Source organism: Trachinotus anak, unplaced genomic scaffold (genome assembly GCF_046630095.1).
Source record: "Trachinotus anak isolate AG129_WGS33_773 ecotype Australia unplaced genomic scaffold, CSIRO_AGI_Tana_v1 ptg000001l, whole genome shotgun sequence".
Classification (NCBI taxonomy): domain Eukaryota; kingdom Metazoa; phylum Chordata; class Actinopteri; order Carangiformes; family Carangidae; genus Trachinotus; species Trachinotus anak.
In genome coordinates, this window is record NW_027273852.1 from 19,030,617 (window position 1) to 19,052,350 (window position 21,734).

At 39.9% G+C, this 21,734-nt stretch overlaps 1 protein-coding gene across 2 annotated transcripts in view; it reads left to right on the forward strand.

Annotated features, from left to right (window-relative positions):
* The window catches only part of LOC139623774 (aryl hydrocarbon receptor-like), a 33,692-nt gene extending 14,565 nt beyond the window's left edge, over nt 1–19,127 (forward strand). Inside the window, exons 3-11 of one of the 2 annotated variants that reach the window (XM_071482277.1) lie at nt 9,164–9,276; nt 10,579–10,668; nt 11,185–11,299; nt 11,422–11,549; nt 11,736–11,938; nt 12,678–12,787; nt 13,183–13,324; nt 13,502–15,230; nt 16,014–19,127. In XM_071482277.1, coding sequence (XP_071338378.1) covers nt 9,164–9,276; nt 10,579–10,668; nt 11,185–11,299; nt 11,422–11,549; nt 11,736–11,938; nt 12,678–12,787; nt 13,183–13,324; nt 13,502–15,230; nt 16,014–16,022 — 2,639 coding nt within the window. In that variant the 3' untranslated portion in view covers nt 16,023–19,127. The remainder of the gene's footprint in view (nt 1–9,163; nt 9,277–10,578; nt 10,669–11,184; nt 11,300–11,421; nt 11,550–11,735; nt 11,939–12,677; nt 12,788–13,182; nt 13,325–13,501; nt 15,231–16,013) is intronic. The other variant, XM_071482286.1, reaches the window with a different exon arrangement.
* Nucleotides 19,128–21,734: the final 2,607 nt, after the last annotated feature.

Here is a 21,734-nt window from a genome sequence, read left to right on the forward strand (position 1 = left end):
TCGTTCCACTCAAAGTTTGGTTGGGGGATCAAAAACACAGAAGATGTATTATTACATTTATTCAAGGACTATGGTTCAAATTTGTCAGAGTTTGGAAGGAATTTGAAAATATAAACTATGATTGTTATTCAGGACAGTAAATTGGCTGCATTGATTATAATTTGCATATATTTCCAGACTTCAAGCGTCTATAATCATTTCCATCTACCAGCATCTACAATATCCAAGCACATGATATCTGATTTGCCGGAGCTAAAGTTAGACAATGTGTAAGAGGCGAAGTTGGTATTTCTGGTTCAGACCGTAGCCTTCTGGCAGCTTTGACTGACCGCCTGGAGACTGATAAGAATCACTGTAGCGACGTGATACGTGAGGCACACCTAAAGCAGCAACCTGAATTTTGTCTTATTTTGTTGTTGTTGTTGTTTCCCTCTGTGTGTGTGCCCAGTCCGAAACTGATGGCATTACTTTTCAAGCAGATAAAAAGAGCCCGGACAGCCAAAAATAGCTCAGAGTGCTGATAAAAGAGAAGCCCTCAGACTCCACTACCACCACCACCAAAGCAGACGACGTGTCTTGAATAGCATATAATCACTGTTTATTTTGATTCGCCATCCAGGTCTGCTCTCCACACACAGACCTTTTGAAAACTGCAGGCTCGAGTCTTTCTGGGGCCCTGAACAAGGTGTTCTATACATTTATCCAAAATGTTTATCCAAAGGATAAACAACCATCTCGTTCATAATGCAAAATACAGCTCATAAAAGACAACGACAGAGTTACACTCACACATACACAAACATAAGGTCTACCAGGCCTAACCCCTCCCACACCTGCAGATTCCTCTTATGCTCCCAGAAGAAGATAAATAAATGAACAAAAATAAATAAATGTACAAATACCCATAAAAGACCCATATAATATTTTATACATGCGCATATATATATATATATATATATATATATATATATATATATATATATATAATAAAAATGAATAAATAAAATTCAGTCAAGAAAATACCTGTACCACTGAAACAATAATTTTTCATTTTAATGCGCAATTTTATAGTAACTCTTTGAAATCCCACAATTTGCTGTGCTATCATTCTTATTACCTTTACCCCAGTGTCCATAACAACCCTTGGGCTGGTTCTGCAAACCTGTTTTCCCTCCAAAGCTGCTCTTTTCCTTCTTCTCCTTGAAATGCCTACATGACACTCTTGTTTGATCACAAAATGACGGCTGCTTCCTTACCCTAAAGTCATGGAAAGTAAACGGGGACATTAATCAAAAGACTGATGGGAGGATGAACCTATGCACAGAGTGACCCAGCTCATTGGCTGTTACTTGCTGCAAGCGCTGCCCTTTCCTGCACATCTGCGTGAGAACAGAGATCTCTGTACAGGATCTACTGGAACTAAATGTTTTCAAATCAAGATAATATTCCCCTATGCATTGCTGGCATGCTTTATATTCTCTCTGAATGTGGCAGACATCCAATCCGTGTGAGCATTTCCTTTTACTCTACTTAGTTTCAGTGTGTATGCTGATACTTTAAATTAGATACTGTTTACATAAATTATTTTAATCCAACATACAGCATGTCCAGAAAATTTTTTTTTTTTGGTTCAGTTCCAGGTTTTCTTTGTTTTTTTTTTTTATTCTATCACCATCCAACATGTAACATTTAGCAAGTTATGTCTGTATTTTATTCTAACTATGTAAAACTTTACTTTTATTTGTTTTCCTGAATTGTCAGAGTAGATTGCAGGTAGAAAACAATGGCCCATTATGTTTTTTTGGATTTCACTTAATTACCCCATGATGAAAAGATGTCAAATCCTTTAAAGGCTACCTCATACCCTGAGTGACAGGGATGTTTTGCCTGAAGTGAATCTCGCATCAAAGGCACACTCTGCATTTCACCAATCCTATAATGGCCTGTTCTCTGAAACAGGAAGCTATAGTTTGATGCTGAAACAGGGCCTCTCTTGGTGTCAGATTGCACTGTGGTTTGAGAAAAGAATTTGAAAGTATTGGAAGAAGCTTTTAGGTTGGCTGTAAAATGTATTGTATAAACATATGTAATTACTGTGAAATACGGTATAGTGACTGCTTAAACCAACAGTGAAGAGTCACTGTTTTGATGCTGTATTGTCCTCTTTGCCTCTTCTTAGTTTTTTTGTAATCCAAAAAAGGGAAAGGGAAAACATACAACATACAACTAGTGTGCATGGACTGTTTTGCAGATAGCACCCTCTTGGATTTTGACAAGCCAGTGATATACTATAGGTTGCAGGATGCAGTGTTGGATAGTTTAGAAACATTGCAACAGAAGTTAGCTGTCCCACACAGTGAGACTAACAAGGTATAAGTAAATAGACAAGAAAACAGTATCTGCTAGACTGTGATATCCCCATCACAGACTGATAGAAAGATGTCTTCATATCACATCAGGTGACTTGTCTGTTATAACCATGGATGCATTAAAGAGAAATCGTGAACATTAAGCTGACGGCAGCTTCACCATAGAGCAGCAAGTACTTTTATCACTTATAGATTATTTACAAGCAAAAATATAATCTTTCCAGATCCATTTGTACAGATTGAGATGAGTTGTCAATGATTTAAAAATTATATTAGAATTTAAAATGATTAATTATAAAGTAAATATATCGAGGGCTGGTAGGTGAAGAAGAGTGGACAGATACTTATATTACAGCCTGTTATATCTGCATGAAGTCTTTGCAGCTGAGGTGTAACTAGTTTCTGACTTGTGAAAAGCGTCAACATCTAAGTCCTAAGTATGAAGAGAAGACTTTTAATAAACAATACTGTAAATGTATACAGCCAATTTTGCAATAATACATCCCTCTTTAATGATGTGAATATTTGCAAGTCATAAACATGTAGTCTTTCCCATGTAGTTTTTTTTTTACCATCCCATGATTACAGCATAAGTCTGTACCCATGCAATAATGAAACTACAGTATGTATGTACGCTAGGTTGAGGCCACCAAAAAGTGATGAGTCTGCTCAGGTTTCTAAGTTTTCTTCCACATATTTCCAGAGTAAGCAGCGTGCCAGTGTTGATCCTGCTGAACAAAAACTTGTGCAATGACAAATGCGCATTTTGTGATCAAGCAAATACGTTACCACTGGAAATCTCCTCTCTGTGATGATCCCGCTCTATCAGGACCTGAGCGAAACAACATCAACATAGCTATTTCAGGTATAGTGAATGCAGTCATCCATCTAGTGTTAGATGGTGGTGCATTAGTCAAACATAAAATGTCATATAAATCAGGTCGGAACGCCACCAGCACACCTCAAGAGGAAAACATTTGACTTTAGTGTCAAAATAAGTGTTTCCTGACCCGAGGTTAAAACACAGAGGCCATTAAAGGTTCTGTAAACAATCCTAAATGTCACTAGATATCACACTGGACCACCAGCATCTCAGACCAAAATGAATGCTTTGTCAGCCACACCTCCGGCCTCCCTTCATGTTCTCAGTCAGCAAGGTGTCATAGAGCTGAATGAAAGCGGCCACTAAACACTGCTAATGTTATCATGCTACTGTAGCCATCACTAATGAAAACAGACATGTAACATTATGTAGCATCAAGTTAATAGGAGAAAAAAAACAGTTCTGAGTCAAGCTGGATCCTTTAGCAGCTGGTAGGGTTCTCCATCTTGGTAAAGACAGAGCAGTATTGGCTCCACGGTTGGACAAGGAAAGAAATTTAGCCTGAGATTGTATCTATAGTTGCACAGATGACCCTGACGGGAGCGACACAGACATTGCCGTTAGGTAAAGACGCTGATAGAGCTGGCAACAACTTAAAATACTTTCAGGATGTTTTGACAGTCCACCAGCCACCCAGAATTTGAGCCAGTTGTCCCCATGGACCGTCGGCCTAGGCTCTGGTTTCATCTCTCTTTGTCGGACCCTTTTGAGACAAAAAGTGGTTTCTTCAGTGGAGGAAATTCTGGAAGGTTACTTTCAGCTCACGTGCGGGCGGTGCCTGTAAGTTTAAACGTGGAGAGGGCCAACAGTTCAAAGTACTCAAACACACTTACATCCCACATTTCCAGAGAAACTGAGATTACACCACACATGGGTTTATGACTTCTTCTATGCTCAGGACAACATCACTCCACTGTATCTTTATGTAGGAAATAGTTGTTTATTGCTATATAATTGTTTAAAATCTAATTTAATCTTGTTTACAGATCCTTTAAATCATGCTAGTCCAGCAGTCTTGTTAAAATTATGTTGCTGCAATATTTTGATCACATGGGAACAACACCCCCCCTTCCTGCTCTATGAAGTCTGTTTCTGTGTTTGATGTTAGTGGGAATCTGTGGTTTTCCTCCCTCACTGCCTCCCACAAACTCACAGGAATGTCTCCCCAGCTTCTGGTCAAGATCTGGACAAGTATCATTAAACATCCTTCTCCTGCAGCAGCATGGAGAAGTGTTAACTGCACATGAGCACCTCTGTACAGCACAGTGCAATAAACTGTTAACGCTGTTGGCAATGGAAAAAGACAGGGAGTTCACCACTGGAGAAGAAAACTAGAATGAAAACAAGAAGACAGCCACGAAGAGGCCCACTTACTCACGCAAACGCTGAGTAGAGAAATAGAAATACATGGGGGATGTGTTGGATTATCCAGATGTGGACTTGAAGTAGCATGGTCTACATTTGCTGGTATATTTTGCTGAAGCATGAATTAATTATTATTATATAATATGTGTGCATAGTTGTGTATTAAATTTTTTCACCATATTTTATTACACTTAATTTGTTAATCAGTGTCATGATCTTGCAATTATTGTTATTATTTTTATTTATTATTTTTATTTTATACACCCAGCGGCACAAATGGAAGGAAAAGATAAAAAGTAATTACTTATTCATCTATATATACACATGGATGCACACATATATTTGTAAGTAGCCTGTATAGATAGATTTGTACCTGCTTACAGACATAGGTACTTTCACTTGCTTTAACTATTTTATAATTATTATTGTTATTATTATTATTATTATTATTATTATTATAAAGGTCCCCTATTTTACACTTTTCCAGGGTTTTATTTGAAGTGTTGATATCCACTAGAAGATATATTTGTGGTTTTAAGAACCAAAAACTGTCTCATTGTAGTTTTTCATGTCCTCTCTCAGGCCTCTCTCTGGAGCTCTAGTAACAACAAGTCAGTGAGCCAATTACAAGAGAGGATCTCAGCCTCTCTTCTGATTGGCTGACTGTTTTCTGAGTGAAAATACAGCAGATTTCAGGTAAACACTCAGAGAAACCAAATCCTGCAAGGTTGGTGGGTCAAGATGGGTGGGGCTTGGAGCATGGCTGAGAGTGGTGACTGCTTTGTTGTGACATCACAAAGTTCCAGAAGTCCTGACGGCTGGTTTTAAGGCTCAGTTTCTGAATACAGGCTGTGTGCATTTCTCTGTGGACTGAGGCTTTGATACTTTCACAGTATTAATATAGAACCTAGACCTGTATTATAATCAAAAAAGACTTTAAAAAGACTTTATTCAATATGGAACCTTTAAAATAACTTTACTGAAGATAATTGGGACAAAACATGAGAGAGAAAAAAAGTGTATGTGTGTCACCAACATCTTTTATATTCTACCTCCTCATTTCTAGCTTTATAAGTTGGTCTTTACATTTCTGTTCTGTTCTGTTTTTACCTTCAACCTCTGAACTGATGGACATGAGGGATTGGACTTGATAAGCTCTGGTGGGGATTTTCCAAGAATTTAATATAGAGTATTGATTTTTTTTTTTTTTTACCTGCATTGACTGAAGGCCAAAATGAGTTTAAAACAGGGTGTTTATGTCAGCGCTGTGTGAGTTCTAGCTGAGGGGTGTGGCCTGCCAATGTGTCTGTGTTAGAGGGGTGCGTTCAGGGGCCCCTTCCCTCCTTAAAGAAATTGCGTGACAGGACTGGACTGACGGGTTGGGAGAGGCCATATCCTGGGATTTTCCTGTAGTGGCCGTCCAGATAAGGGAAGCACTCTTGTTGGCTATTGCTTACAAAAACCCCCCAGGGACAGATGCAAGAGGACCAAGTGTGCTTGTGTGTGTTATTTCTGTGTATGTGTTATGTGTGTGCGGATATGCAGCCTGCCAGATCAGTTTTCCAGCAATGAGAAAACCTGCCTTCTGGCCAGGAACCAACAATTGAAGCTCGACAAAGCCAGATAGCTGGCTTTGCTTTTTCTGCTGTGCACTCATGATCTAATATCCAGATTATTTATAGATCCTCAAAAAAGGCTCGTCCACAGTGTCACAGGGATGTGAAAATGCAATCTGCATAGGAAAAGGTATCACACTTGAGCAAAGTCATACAGTTGTACTGTATGCCATTTAGTGTGGATTTTATGAAGAACAAAAAAATGACATAAATCAATGGAAAATTATTAAATATATGAATGCAAATAATATTTCTGTATTTCTGCATTTATTTAATGATTTGTTTATTTTTTTATACATTTATTTATTTATTTATTTATGCATTTCTAGATTTATTTATGTACTTCTACATTTATTTATTTAATTTCTGTATTTCTGCATTTCTAGATGTATTTATTTATTTAGTTCTGTATCTGTATGTTAATTAGGTAGGTGGTGGTACCTCAGTCTAAAGCCAGATTAGTTGTAGTTGCATGATCGATTGGATGGATCTGTTACCACTGCCTTGGCTGGTACAGAGGAGTTTTGCCTTTAGCTCGCTACCACATTACCAAAATGTATTTATTTTGCATTTATTTATGTGTTTAATTATTTTTGCTCTTTAAAGTCATATATTAAGCCATAAGAATTAAGGATAACTCCTCAGTTGTTCATGATAACCAGATTCAGAATTAAACAAAGTTCATGATTCTGCTGCAGGGTTAATTTAACTAACTTCTACTTTTGTTTGCATATTTTTGCATCATGTTCAGGCTCATGACTCACAGCATAGATGTGTTCAACCATTTCACCCATTAATGCACAAAGCTATTGCAACACAACTCCTCTGAATGTGATGGGTGGGTGGGTGAGAGGTGTTTCATGTACAGCACTAACAGGTGAGGCAAAAAGGTAAATCCCAAACAAACAGTGGAAGAATAATTGTTGTACTTGGTGCGGGCTGCCTTTTGATGAAGTGATGAAATTTCTTCCCACACTGGAGGTTTGGTTATCTGTTTATCGCACTCAGGCACCTCACACTTTTCCCTAATATAAGAAATCAACAGAGACGTTGCCAAGTCTCCATCATCCCTTTCCTGAAAATAGTTGTCTAAACTGTCTTTGTTCTCTGGCTGGCATGTTTTTCACACCCAGCTAATCAAATGAATGCATGTGGTGTCTTATTACATCAGGCTCTTTAAGTCACAGGAAATGAGTATGTAATGGAGAGGTACATTTCCATTCAAACGTGACTCGATTGTTTTATCCATGAGAGGCCTGAATAAAGACAGAATGGTTTCCAAACTTCCTCATAAATATGTAGTTTACCTCTCAAAGTGTATGTTATATGACACTTTGTCAAGTTAACTATATTAAGGACCTGTATACATCTCCCTGCACCATGCCACATGCAGTGCATTCAGAACATATTCAGACCCCCCCCCGCCCCTCACTTTTTTCACATTTTGTAATGTTGCAGCCTCATGCTAAAATCATTCAAATTCATTTCATCCATCCATCCATCTACTATCTATACCACTTATCTGAATCAGGTTGCGTGGGGCTGGAGCCAATCCCAGCTGATACTGGGCAAGGGCGGGGTACACCCTGGACAGGTCACCAGTCTATCGCAGGGCTGACATATAGAGACAAAAAACCATTCAAGCTCACATTCACATCTATGGCCAATTTAGAGTCACCAGTTAACCTAATGTGCATGTCTTTGGACTGTGGGAGAAAGTCGGAGTACCCAGAGGGAGCCCACGCAGACACAGGGAGAACATGCAAACTCCACACGTTTCCCTTTTTATACATTTGCAAACTTTTGCTTCGTCATGATGGAGTATTGAGCGTAGACTGATGAGAGAAACAATGAATCTAAACAATTTTAGCATGACACTGAAACATAACAAATTGTGGAAAAAGTGAGGGGGTCTGAATACTTCCTGAATGCAGTGTATACAGTCACAGTTTAAACCTTCCATTCAGCACAACAAACCTTTGTGTGTGATTTGTAATCTTAGAGTTACTTTAGAAATCTTCCATAACTTTTTAAGACTTAAATGGTTGAATACTTTATTTCAGTGGAATAGCGACAAGGACACGTGTCAGACTTTATTTATATCTTACTGAGTACTTTCTGTATGTGGTTATGGCTCTGAACTTTGTTAGAGTCAGTGATGATTGATAAGAGGCCAGCCTCAGAAAAGACATTAAAAGTGGAGGAGATAATATTGAAATTCACAGGGAGTCACTTTGAACCATGAGTTTTTAATAGTGTTGCTGAAATTAACTGTAGCGACCTGCTCATCCTCTGATTCAACATGAGTAGAATAATAAACAACAAGCAATAGCATTTCAGATTATTTAATCAGGAATTTATTATTGTAATAAAGACCGCGGAACTAAAGTGCAGGTTTGTGAACTGGTCTTTTTGAACATTTCTGGAAAAATGACTTTGAAAAAGACAACTCTAATGTAATCAGTTAAATAAACATCCCACAGACCATCCAAGGGCAGGGGATGAGGTTTATCATTAGAGAGTGAAGTAAATCAGCAGGAGAAGCAGTTTCACTATGTTTTCCATATCAAATTATTAAAACCAAGTGAAAGGTGTTTGTGTTAATTTCACTACTGTCTGTTGTAAGTTCTCTTCTTGGGACTCAGTTCCAGTGATGTTGTTGTGTTGTCGGATCTCAGCAGTTTCTGTATCTTAATTAAGAAAATGTAACTACATTACAACTAATGGCCAATATATTCCTTTCTACATGTACAGGGAGTCTGGTACCAACCACCTCAGCCTTTCATCAGTTTCAATCCTGTCAGTCACACAGAGGAGTCAGTTTAGCTGAGGGATATTGTTCATATTCTTACTTAAAATCCTTGAAACCTCGGTGATGTTAATGTTGCCTCTGCTGATGTCCCCTCTCTGTTTTCTCACCTTGTGTGCAGCAACCATGAAGAAGAGCAGCAGCAGCAACAGTCTGACGTATCCAGGACTGAACGGACACAACGGGAACAACATGGACACAACAGGCTTCTCTAAAGGGGACCTGCTGCTCCAGGTACCAGACAGGAATGAGTTAACAGCTATAAATGCATCTTAAATGGTCACATTTGTACATTTAAAATTTGTCATACATGTAGAGTTTATTCTAACACCTCTGTAAACTGTCATACCGAGTTTAGGACTTGTTACTTTTGGTTTTACAGCAAGCAACAAGTCTAAGGTGTAGGTGGTTTGGATTTATTTCTAATTCCAACCACCACCAGCTGTCAGAGTGGAAATGACAGATTAAAGCCAGGCACTCTCAAAATATTGTAATTCCACCTTTAAACAGTCTGACTGACTTCTTCTCGTAGGCTGAGGCTACGTCTCATGGCCTGATTGATTACTGAGCAGTCTGAGGCTAGCAGGTGCATAAATACATAGTCAGGCTTTGTTTATTTGTGCACCACTTGTGTTGTGTAGAGCTAAACCAGGTCTATCCACACAGGAGGAAGTTGTGACAGGTGACACTGCTTGTCTTGGTGCCTGTTGCCAAAGCCTCGGCCATGCTTTTGTGCTTTTTAACAAAACCTCTACCTTTGTTTATTGACGGTCACCTGTCACGTACATTTTCACACTTTGCTTTGCAAAATAATCACAATGGGCAGTGGTTATACAAAGGGTCCTTGAGAAGCAGCAGCTGTTGACGTTATTGTGGATTATAAACAGACAGTGGGATTTACAAAGCATCTCACTAACTGAAAAATGTTTTTTTATTTAAAACATATTCAATTTTGAAAGAATGGAACTTAAACTGTATTGTATTATCCATATCTGCTGTATATTTGACTGTTAAAAACTGGTGAAAATTCTAATGTGAAAACAACTTTTGAAGGTCAGATCTGCAGCTTTTATTTCTCTGGTGATTGAGACTGATCTGCAGAGTAATCAGCTGGTTTATGTTGTTTGTTTTCTCTCAATTTTTCCCTTCACTTTGTGTTTGTATTCAGAGCCGTCCTTGCCACCAGAGGACCCCGTTTACTATAAACTCTGATAAACAGTGTCCTCTGACAACAGTAAACACTAATGAGTATTTGAAACATGTGGAAATAAAATTCAGATGAAAATCAGTTTAACTTCCCACTGCTCACGGTTCTGCAGGTTGCTAGCACCTCTACGGCTTGTAGTATGAACAATATCCCATGACCACATATTTATCTGTAGATAAGACTCCAGGAATATCTTTGTATGTTGATAATCACTGTGTGTATTGGTTATGCATGTGTTCACTGTATGTGCATGTCTGCTTGTACTTACTTACTAAGCTGCTTTCAGGAACCTGTTTGTGTGCCAACTGACCACCTGTTCTCCCGTGCAGGCGCTGAACGGGTTTGTGATGGTGGTCACATCAGAGGGATATGTGTTTTACGCTTCTCCTACCATCAAGGACTACCTGGGCTTCCATCAGGTGAGCTGCTGGCCTTCTTCAAGCACTCATCCTTCTTAGGCTTGAAAGTTGGCTGTTAAACGGTGGTATTTTCCTCCTTTGAACTCATGTCAGTTACAATCAACAGAGGAGTGACAGATTAAATCAAAGTGGTGGTGGAGATCGCCGTCTAACACCTGGTTTGAAATTGTGCGTCCATTAGGGCCGTGGCTTATCATTGACATGATTCTCATATTCATCAAAGCATTCAGTGACCCATCATGCAGTATATGGAGGCATATCCATTTTTCCACTTTTTCATTTTGTCACCCATCAGTTAACAGGTTTTCTCAACAGAGAAAAGGGATCAAAATATCAGTAGAAACTCCTTATGCCCCTCCTGTTGTATAAACCTGAGCTGTCATTTCATATGTTCAGTGTCTGTGTTAGCACTCATGGTTTAGCCAGTTTAAGTGGATCCTGAAGTGGTGAACACCTCATGTCTACAAAGTTACTTGAATTGCCGATGAAATGTTGTGTTCCCTCCTCTGCCAACAGTCAGATGTGGTTCACCAGAGTGTGTTTGAGCTCATCCATACTGATGACCGAGCTATGTTCAGACAGCAGCTTCACTTTGCTCTCAACCCCCCATCTGTCGGCATGGATGGAGATGGTGTGTTTTTTTTGTTTTTTTTATTCAAGATTTAAACATGAGTATAGTCTGCACACGTCTTTTTAATAAGAAATCAGTTTGACATAAATCATGTGATGCTTTATCTCTGTCTGTGTTCTCAGTCTTGCAGAGTTGTGGTAACACAGTGATGTACAGTCCTGAGCAGCTTCCCCCAGAGAACTCTTCCTTCCTGGAGAGGAGCTTCATGTGTCGCTTCCGCTGCCTCCTGGACAACTCCTCTGGCTTCCTGGTTAATACAATATTTTAGATTAAAATGTCAAAAAAGACAATAATGACATCTGAACAAACAACATCTGATGCAGTTCCTATGATATAGTAGGGGCTAATTAATGCACATTAAGCTATTACTACCCCCCCCCCCCCCCCCCCCCCCAATCTTTGTTTACTCGTCTCATACTCCTTTCCCCTGAACCAGGCTCTGAAGTTCCAGGGGCGACTGAAGTACCTCCACGGCCAGAGTTTTATGAAAGACAATGGGACATGTAACAAACCTCAGCTGGCACTGTTCACCATCGCTACGCCTGTTCAGCCTCCATCTATTGTGGAGATCAGAGCAAAAATGCTCCTCTTTCAAACCAAGCACAAGCTGGACTTCACCCCTATGGGCATCGATAGCAGGTGCAGCAGATTCTCCCATTCTTCTTTTTTTAGTTACCATTTATGGTAAAAGATCACTTTAGATCAGCTGTGCAAAAGAAAATTAGCAGATGCTCTGTTTCAAAACATCATCTTCCAAGCTGACAACTGGCACTTTTTGCTTGTTATTTATTTCTTATTCCAGCAGCACAGACTTCACGTTTTTATGCCCCAGCACTGGCAACAGCCAGAGCCGGAGGTATATTGTTTTTGGGTTGTCCGTCCATATATGCAACTTTGTCAAAGGTCAAAGATCATGGTGACCTCACAAACGTGGTTTTGGCCTTGTGAACGCAATCTTGAGAACTCTTCAAGGGAATCCCTTCAAATGTGGCACAAACATTCACTTGGACTCAAACTAAACAAAGTGATTAGACTTTGGTTGTCAAAGGCAAGGTCACAGTGGCCTCACAAAACATGGTTTTGGCCTTGTGAACACAATATCTGTGTAACTCCTTGAGGGAATTTCTAGAAATTTAGTACAAATATTCACTTGGACAAACTGATTAGACTTTGGTGGTTTAAGGTCAAAGTGACCTCAAAAACAAAAATCTTTTTAGCCATTACTCAGGCCTTCACACAGCAATTATCACAACATTTCACAAAAAGGGTTCATATTTTATATGACTCTGGATAAACAGGGATGTAATCTGAAACTAGTCTGAGTAGTGGAGGTGTATGACCATGAGGCAGTAATTGTATTTTTTTTGTCTCTCTCCAGGGGGAAGATCGCTCTGGGCTATTCAGAGACTGAGCTGTGTATGAAAGGATCCGGCTACCAGTTCATCCATGCAGCTGACATGATGCACTGCGCTGACAACCACATCCGCAGTATATTGACAATTTCACCTTGACTTCTAATATGAATATTAATATTATTTAGTGTACTATTTGATGCAAGAAGTAATGAAACAACAGGCAACCAAGGGTACTTCTTTGTGTCTAGGATTGTAACTTGAAAGGTAGTCCAAAATAAAATTCCTGTTTCTAATGTGACAGCCATTGTAAATTTAGCCTTTATTGCCTTTTCAGAATGTTAATTATGTAATGATAATTAGTATAAAAAAAGGGAAACATGGTACTGGATTTAAACTTTAAATATCTGACCAGTCACACTTTAGGTCTTTTGAGAATTTACATCAACTGCTGCCCAGTCTGACATTAAATTTTGTAACTTCAAGAAGTATTATAACAACCTCTTTTTGTGTGTGTTGTGTTTACCACAGTGATTAAAACAGGTGAGACCGGGCTGACTGTTTTCAGGCTCCTGAGTAAGTCCAGTGGCTGGGTGTGGGTGAAGGCCAACGCCAAGCTGATCTACAAAGGAGGACGACCTGATTTTATCATCGCAAATCAGAAAGTTTTAGTGTGAGTGTTTGATAACTTCTCTTTTGGCAGGTCTGTTGGTGGCTAAAATTATGAAGTTGTAAACCAGGAAAGCAGAAAAATAAGACACCTCCTTCACAATGTTAGTTATTACGTAACGTAATAAGACTCAGGTATTGGTGTCTGTAATGTAACATGTGCTCATTTGGTCTCTTTCAGCAACTCGGAGGGTGAGGACTATCTGCGTCAGAGGAGGCTTCAGCTTCCCTTCAGCTTTGCCACGGGAGAGGCCGTCCTCTACAACACGGGCCCCACCATGGACATCTCAGAGTTTCAGTTCAATAAAATGTTCAGCAACAATGACATGAACAAGGATGTGTCCCCCGGCTCTTTGCTGGACTGCTTCCTGAAACAGGATGAAACAGCCTACACCCAGACAGCCGACCCCCTCTTACCTGTGGATCAGGTGTTCCTGGACAGCCGGGCACTGGTCAGCATTCCCAGTGATGCGTGGCAGGAAAATGGAGCTGCAGCCACCACACATGACCCTATTGTAGTGAAAGACGAGGCCAAGCAGTCAGTGATGGCCATGATTGACAACTTGGAGAAAATGGCTCAAAATGGTGACATCAGTACAGCGTTGCAGAATCTGGAGGTCAACGATGCAGAGCTGCTTGAGTGGGAAAACGCTCTGAAGACACAAAGTCAGGATGAGGATCCCCAGAACAGTGTCAGGTCTGAGCTGGACAGCATCCTCACAAATGACATATTTGACTACATTGATGCAGTTTTGTTCAAGGAGAAGGGACAAGATTGTCTAAACACCAGTCCTCCCAGCTGCCTCACAGCTGGCAACAATAATCAGCAGGACCCCTTCACTCAGGCTGCCCAGTTCTCTGCCACGCAGCTCTGTGAGCCACAGCTGTTTCCAAGCCCGAGCCCTGATCAGACGTACTCTCCAATGAATGGACTCTGCACTCACCAGCAGGACTCAGGGCCAGGAATATTAGAATCTCAAATATTCAACAGCACCCAGAAACTCTCCCACCAAGATCCCCTCATTTCTCAGGCTGACACCAACCTGCCCCATCTTCAACAGCTGCAGCTCCAGGACATTTTCAGCCATTCAATAGAGCTCCCAGAGCTCGCTCTCACCGACGCCTCAGCTGATGATCCCTCAGCCCCTTTACAGTCCTGTGGGCAGATTCCCATCAGCCACATGGGCTGCCCTCAGGGTATTTCTGGACAGATGCAGTCCAGCCAACATCTGCTGTGCCCTCAACACAATTTGCAGTCTTCTGCAATGGCAGCAAATGGACAGCTGCTGCAGAGCTCTGTTAAACAACCAAACAATGTAGCACCCAGCGTAATGGACATTTTGCCACCCCTGATCCCTTGCAATGACTTAAGTTCCTCTACCACACCTAATATTCCCATTCCCTTTGCCACAGCTTGTCTGCAGGGAAGCTCCCCTATTGAAACTCAAAACCACCAGGTTCAGCAGTGGCCACAGAGCCAGCAGCAGAAGCTGCCCCACGCTGGCATCGTGCAGAACGGACATGAACCAATGCCAGTGTGTCATAACCAAAATTCACAAAGCCAAACATTCCCACATACTGGCCTTTGGCCAAGGAGTGTCACCAGACTGAACCACACTCAGCAGGGGGGGCTGGCATGTGGCCAGGCAGCTACTCACAGCAGCTGTATGTTCGACCAGCACTTTTCTTCTAGTCCAGCAGGGGGCGACATGCTGGCTCCCTCTGGGTCTTCAGGCATCAGAGAGGCACCTCTGAATCAGAGTCGTCTGCAAGGTTCCTGCTGCTTCCAGTGGAGCCGCTGTGAGCCTGTGGTGGGCACATCAGCCATCAGCCAGGAGAACGGCAACATCATGTTCCCCTCAGAGCACGCACTCAACATTCAGCACTACCTGGAAAACAGACAGACACAGGTAAACGTGTCCCACTGTGAGTTGGAGATTTCACCCGGAAAATATAAAAAAATCAAGGGAAAAAAAACAGCATGATGAATAATTATTTTCAGGCCATGATTAAATGTTAGAGCCCAACTAATGATTATTTTTATTATCAATTATGCTGGTCAATTTTGTAATTAATAATTAGATTTTTAAGTCCATACAGTGTCTCAATATATATGATGTATAACAAATGTCATTTACAATTTTCAGAGGGTAAGTTATACTATTTACAAACTATACTATTTAAGAAGCTGGAAACAGAAAATCTTAAGTATCATTTAATAAATGACTGAGTTGATCAATCAATTATCAAAATAGTTGATACATTTTCAGTCAAATCACTAAGTAGTTACTTGACTAGTTGTTTGATTACAATAAATGTAATAAAGAAAAGAAAACTGAAAAACAAAAACAGAAATTTTATTTGAAATGACAGTTGAAGGTTGAACTGAAAAACCGCAAATATTGAAGATAAAATTTTTACTTTAAATAAAAGCTTAAGTGGTTCATTCACTCAAATGGCTAAAAAACAATGAAGGCAAATGTAATTTCATTTATCACAGCATCAATATGCCGGAATCAATTTGCATCTTTTTCATAATATTATGGCTTAACTATCACTAGTCAAATACAGTTATTTTACTATTATTACTACTGCTACTACCATTAATATTTTCATATTTAGATTTTCTTCTAGTGTGAAATTATCCTTTGCCTGCTTTCCTTTAACAGTGTTTTTTTCTCTTCTGTGTTCAGCAGGATTAAAGACTTTCAGCTGAACTGCTGCCTGTAACGTAGCCACGTCCCTGACAGAGCAGAGCCGAGCCTTGTTGTTACTGCTGCTGCAGCAGAAGGACAAAACGCAGTATCGTTTGCCTGTATCAGTGCTTATCCTCAGACTCTTGTGCTTAACCTTGTGTTATTGTCATTTGTTATGTATCATATTCACTTCGTCCAGTCTGTAATGTTTAAATGCTGTTGCTTGTCAGTTCCTAGTGAAGACACACTATAATAATAATGAAGTATAAAGCCGCGAGTGCGTGTACCAGGATGGAGCTTGAGCCAGCTATGAGGCTCATTCAAGTGAATCCAAAGAGCCAAAGAAATACCTTTTCATAAGGGAAACCACAGTTGTCATGTCCCAGATTCAGCCACGGTTATCCATTTATTTCCCAGATTTAGATACATAAAAAACTGAATAATATAATCAGTCTGAACGTTGATGCTGACAAAGTGGAGACTTTTTCTAAAGGAAGTTGTTATCATGTAAAAATGAGTCTAAGCTACCTGAAAACACAGCTGTACCATCAAATTAATACTATTACAGATAATAATCTGTATATTTTAAATGTGGTTGATGTAAGTGTATAAATACAATGTGTAATTATAACTGTATATTGTATTTGTTTCACTAGAAGGTCTGCATTGGCAGATGTGCTTCTGTGGAGAAAACAGAATTGGAGACCAACAGTTAACATGTCAGGAAATGTTGGTTGGTTAGCAGACTCCCCCTCAGAGGGTCAGGTTTACTCTGCTTGCTGCTACTGTCAGGGATGCAAACATATTGATTCGCTGCATTATTATTTCTATTTCAGTGAAGTATTTACTAAAACTGAAAAGAAGCAATTGCTGCAGTTGAGTTTATTTGAATGCACTGCTGCTAATTAAGACCTGTACTCGTTATGTTGTGTCTGTAAAGCATTGTCGCTAATACAGAAGTCCTGTGCCAATTAGCTTTTAGGAGTCAGCCCATCGAAAATCCCATCTGTTAAAATTTGACAGACTTCTATTGAGACTGGTCTGCACCTTGCTGTGTGTGTGCATTCTCAACATTTGAAACTGAAGAAACTAGTTCACATATTTTAGATCAGCAATCATGCATTTATGTCAACAAAATGCTCAGTGATTGCAAGAAATAAAGTCAAAGAACAAAAGTTACAGTAGATGCTCGTATAGTCTCATAGAAAACACTGACGCTTGTGAATGAAAGCTGTGTCTACGTACCTGGGCCACCTCCTTTGAATGATGCAACCAACGAAAGTGGGTTCACACAGAACATAGACCTCTCTTCTTTATTAGACAGTCACTCTAACAGTGACCAAAACAAATGGTGTGTTCAGGCACTCTTTCTTAACTTGTAATTCAGAACCTTCACATTTACCACTGCAGGCTCGTCCTCAAATGGACAACGGAAAAAACCCAGTGGTTAAATGAACTAAGTTTACAATACAAGTGAAAACAAGTGATGTTTACACAAACGTGTTAAGTGGTGACCAATGTAGCAGGTTAAAGATAATATATTTTAAATTTAATCAGGATTTTGTGCCCAATTACACTTTTTTCATTGTTGCACATCATGTGATGTATTTTCTAATCACCTGTGACCCACAAGAGTGCAGACACCTGATAAATAAAATGTGAAATCAACTGACTTAACAAGATATTGAGGATAGCCTGAATCCACTTTTAAACAAATTCCAGATGGACTTTGGAAATTGGAAAGCTCTGCCAGTCTGAAATGTTGTGCTGTTGCTGAAATGCAGACTTCAAAGGATGCAGTCCCTGAACTGTGACACAGCAGATGAATAAAAACAGCCTCCTTCTCACCTGCGGCTAAGAGACCCACAGTCCATGATGCAGCTCTCAGTTAAAAATTCATCAGTGTCCTTTCCCTCCTCCCCTGTTTTGTGATCTTGCGTGGGAACCTACCCACGCTGAGCCATCTACAGTAAAACCCTGTAATTTTTCTTGTGCCTTCTTGCCAAACAGGCAGCTGTAAAGTATCTCCATATAAATGTATCTGTGCCTTCTTGTACAAAGCATCTTAGTTTCTTCATAGCTCTTGTTTTTCTAAGGCAGTCCTTCAGAGGTGCACTAATTTAAGGGAAGCCGCGTCCATAGAAGTGTCCTCTCTATAAATTCATACGATTGTATCCTGAAGTGCATTTCAAGGCTCTGAGGAATTCCTCCAAGTCCATTTTCACCATTTACACAAAACGTCTTTAACAATGGAAACAAGGGAAGACTTCAGTCGTGACATGTCTCTGCAGAGATATTAAATGTGTTTTCATTAATGAGCAGAGTATTTCAAGAATGTTGAGACGCTAACTGGTCTCACGGTGCGTTCAGATCATATTTGCTTTGATTTGTCTATTTCCTGTTTACGCTCTTCAGTCGGTTGTGTTTTTTTTTTTTTTTTAATCTGATTCTCACCAGATGTTTTTTAATATCCACACTACAAAAACGACATTAAAGGTTTCGGATTAACCTGAGCAAGAACAGCATTAATGTGGCAGCATGGCTGTATTCCTGCTGTACTGTGGCAAATCACTCAGTATTTTACCTTTACTTAAGAAACCATTCTGTATGTCTTTGGAAATATCATTAAAATTTTGTGAAGAGTGAGATCTAAAAAGAAAAACCTAAAAGTTTTAGGGCACAGGTTAATGTGACCTTCTGTTCTCTGACCTGGTTGTTCATCGTTCTTTGTCGTGATGACAGAGGAAGGATGGAGACGTCCGTCTCCCCCCCTACAGAGGACCTCAGCATGAATCGGACTGTGGAGACTAAAAGGACAGCTTATAAAGGATGATGGACTTTGATACAGACATGTCATCAAGCAACTATAAAAAACCTGGAGCCAAATGTTTTATTAACAGCGGTGTTGATATTTTTAAACTAACATGTGCCTTGCCATATTTCTGATATTTTTTTTTAAAAGAAAGAAAAAAAAATCACAACTATTTACTTCCATGTAATCCACTTTTATTTAGCCAAGTAGTACAATCCATATCATAATATATGTTAAATAACCAGCCTTTGTCTACATTTAAATACTTTTTCATAAATACATGTGTGCAATGATTAAAACTGTGTTTGGCTCATTTCATTATAAAGTCAGTGTTGAGGATCAGATTTTATTTTCATGTACTGGTTCATTTAGAATAGGGACGATGCACAATGTACACCAAATATAGCACAGTGCTAATTTCCATCTGTTGTCCCTGGGAGTACACCATCCAACCTGAACAACAATATAGGTTGTTTTGTTTTTTTCAACCCTTTGATAAATTGTCTCCCTTAGTGTTTGGTTGTCATGGTTACAACAATAAACTAGCAGACTTTACCGAGAGCTTGGTTACTATGATAACGGTCATGGCTTTTTTAGGTTTAGGCACAAACACTACTCAGCCAGGTATAAGAAAAGATATGGGTTAAAAGAAGTACTACCTCAGTGATGCTGATGAACCTTGTTGTCATGGTTACAATAATAACGTGGTTAATTGTGACGGACGGTCATGGATAATAAAAGCGGTGTAACTATGGGTCATAATGACCTGCTGCACAGACGACGTATGGCTCATTTTTTACACACGCTGCACACAGACTTGTGGTGGCCTTTATCTGCTGTTGCCTTGACTGCAAATACGAAGATGAAACTTTACTGGTGTGAAGGGAGATTTGGACATTTGTTGACTGCTGCAGCCAAGCTAGTGAGGTATGGCACAGCTGTGTGGCTTGTTCACACTGTATATGGATTATTTGCAGCTGTCATTTACAGTAACTTAAACTGGAATCAGTGACAGATATCGTCACAGATGTTTATTTGAAGCCTTTTTTCGTCTTCTGGTCAGACCTTGACTTTCATCTTCAGGGGGAAGGAGACACGAGTGAACAGAACTGGGTCAGTTGTTTGCTTATGTTATGCCATGAAAGGCTGAGTGTTTCAGATGAAGTGATCACAACCATGGAAGTGTGACTGTTTTCTGTATGTGCATCAGTGTGAAACAGCAGAACTGCACCTAAAGGCACAACAAATGTGTGTGAACTGACTCGACCCTCGGCCATGACAACTTATTCACAGAGATAAACTTGTGGCCATAAGATAGAATGTTTAATGTCTATAATGTGTGTTACATGACACTAAAAAACTGAATAATGTCGAGTGTCCTAGAACAAGGTTTGCTGGAGAGAAAGTTTCTCACTGCTTCACTTATTTCCTACTCCTTTTCTAAGATGGCAGATAAAACAGAGGTATTGATCCACTTATATTCAGCAGTGCACATTATCAGCATGATTAAAATGTAAATGTGCCAGTGTCTTGGCTCAGAGGGAAGCAGGATTTAGACATGGCAGGGAGGAGATTCCTCCCATCCTTGCTCCTCTGTCCTCGAGCCTGTGACCCAAAAATCAAATCAGGATGTTCCACATCCTTAAATGTATCTCAGAAGAAGAGAGGAGACTTTTCACAGGGGCTGTGCGGTGAGGAGGCGTAGCCGTGTCCTATGAGGGAGCCTTTTAGCAACACCTCTTTTCGTGGGAATGGTCACTGCAGCTCAAGTTATGGGAGGGAGCGGGCGGCTGTGGAAACTGTATCACTGCGATATTCATTCCACTGAATTTCTTCCATTATGTGATGGGGAAAATATGACAGAGAACGATTAGTCCATTCATCGATACAGTAGATTGACAGAAAAAATACACTGACCTAATTAATCATTTAAAAATGCCAAAAATTCCTCTGTTCCAGCCTCTGAGTTGTGAGGTTTGCTGCAATAATTTATTATAAACTGACATTTTAAGTTTTGGACTGTTGGTCTGACAAAACAAGCAATTTGGGCTTTAGGAAATGCAATAATGGGCATTTATCATGATCAGACCAACAATTATTTGAGAAAATAATCAATCCTCAATTGCAACTGGCAACAGGAATAAGGATGTGAGTGGCAGCTGTGATATTATTCCTTCAGTAGGGGGAATTAATTAGGTGTGTGTTAAATCTGAACGATGATCAAGCATTTCGAACAACTGTGTCTGCTGAGGTGAGGGTGGAAAGACAGGGGAGCAACAGCTGGCTCTCTTAGAAAGACATGATGGTTGGTGTCCACCAGAGGGCGCACTCTGCCTGTCCTGACCCTCCAGCACAGCTTCACTGTACATGCAGCATTAGTCAGTAATTACAGGTCAGTCAGTTTCAGATGTGGCCAGATGAATTACACATACAGTATCTGCATGGATAATACGCAGTTTTATGTGTTTCAGCTGAATGTAATTGAAAACACAAGCCTGGCTTTGAACTGCATTTAACATAGCAATGTGTTTTTAAAATGATCACAACTTATTGGCTGTGTGCAAGGACCTGTCAGTCAGTCCACAGCAGGCTTCCTTTTTACCATGAGATGTACATAACAGCAGGATGTGCAAAACCTCTGTGAATATTTGGTTAAATGGTGTACGACCTTACACATGGTTTCAAACACACTTTTGCATACCTTATTTCTTGAAAATCTGAATCCTAGCGTTGTTTTTCACGTAACTGCACTCGTAAAATGGATTGATCTGAGCTATATTACAGTGCATGTCACAGCAGACAAAAGGTGCGAGTGCACAAAAACCTGTGCAGAAAGTAAAGTGCTGCACTACTCTTTTCATTAGACTGAACTATTATAGACCTTTGAAATTTTTTTGAAAAAGTAG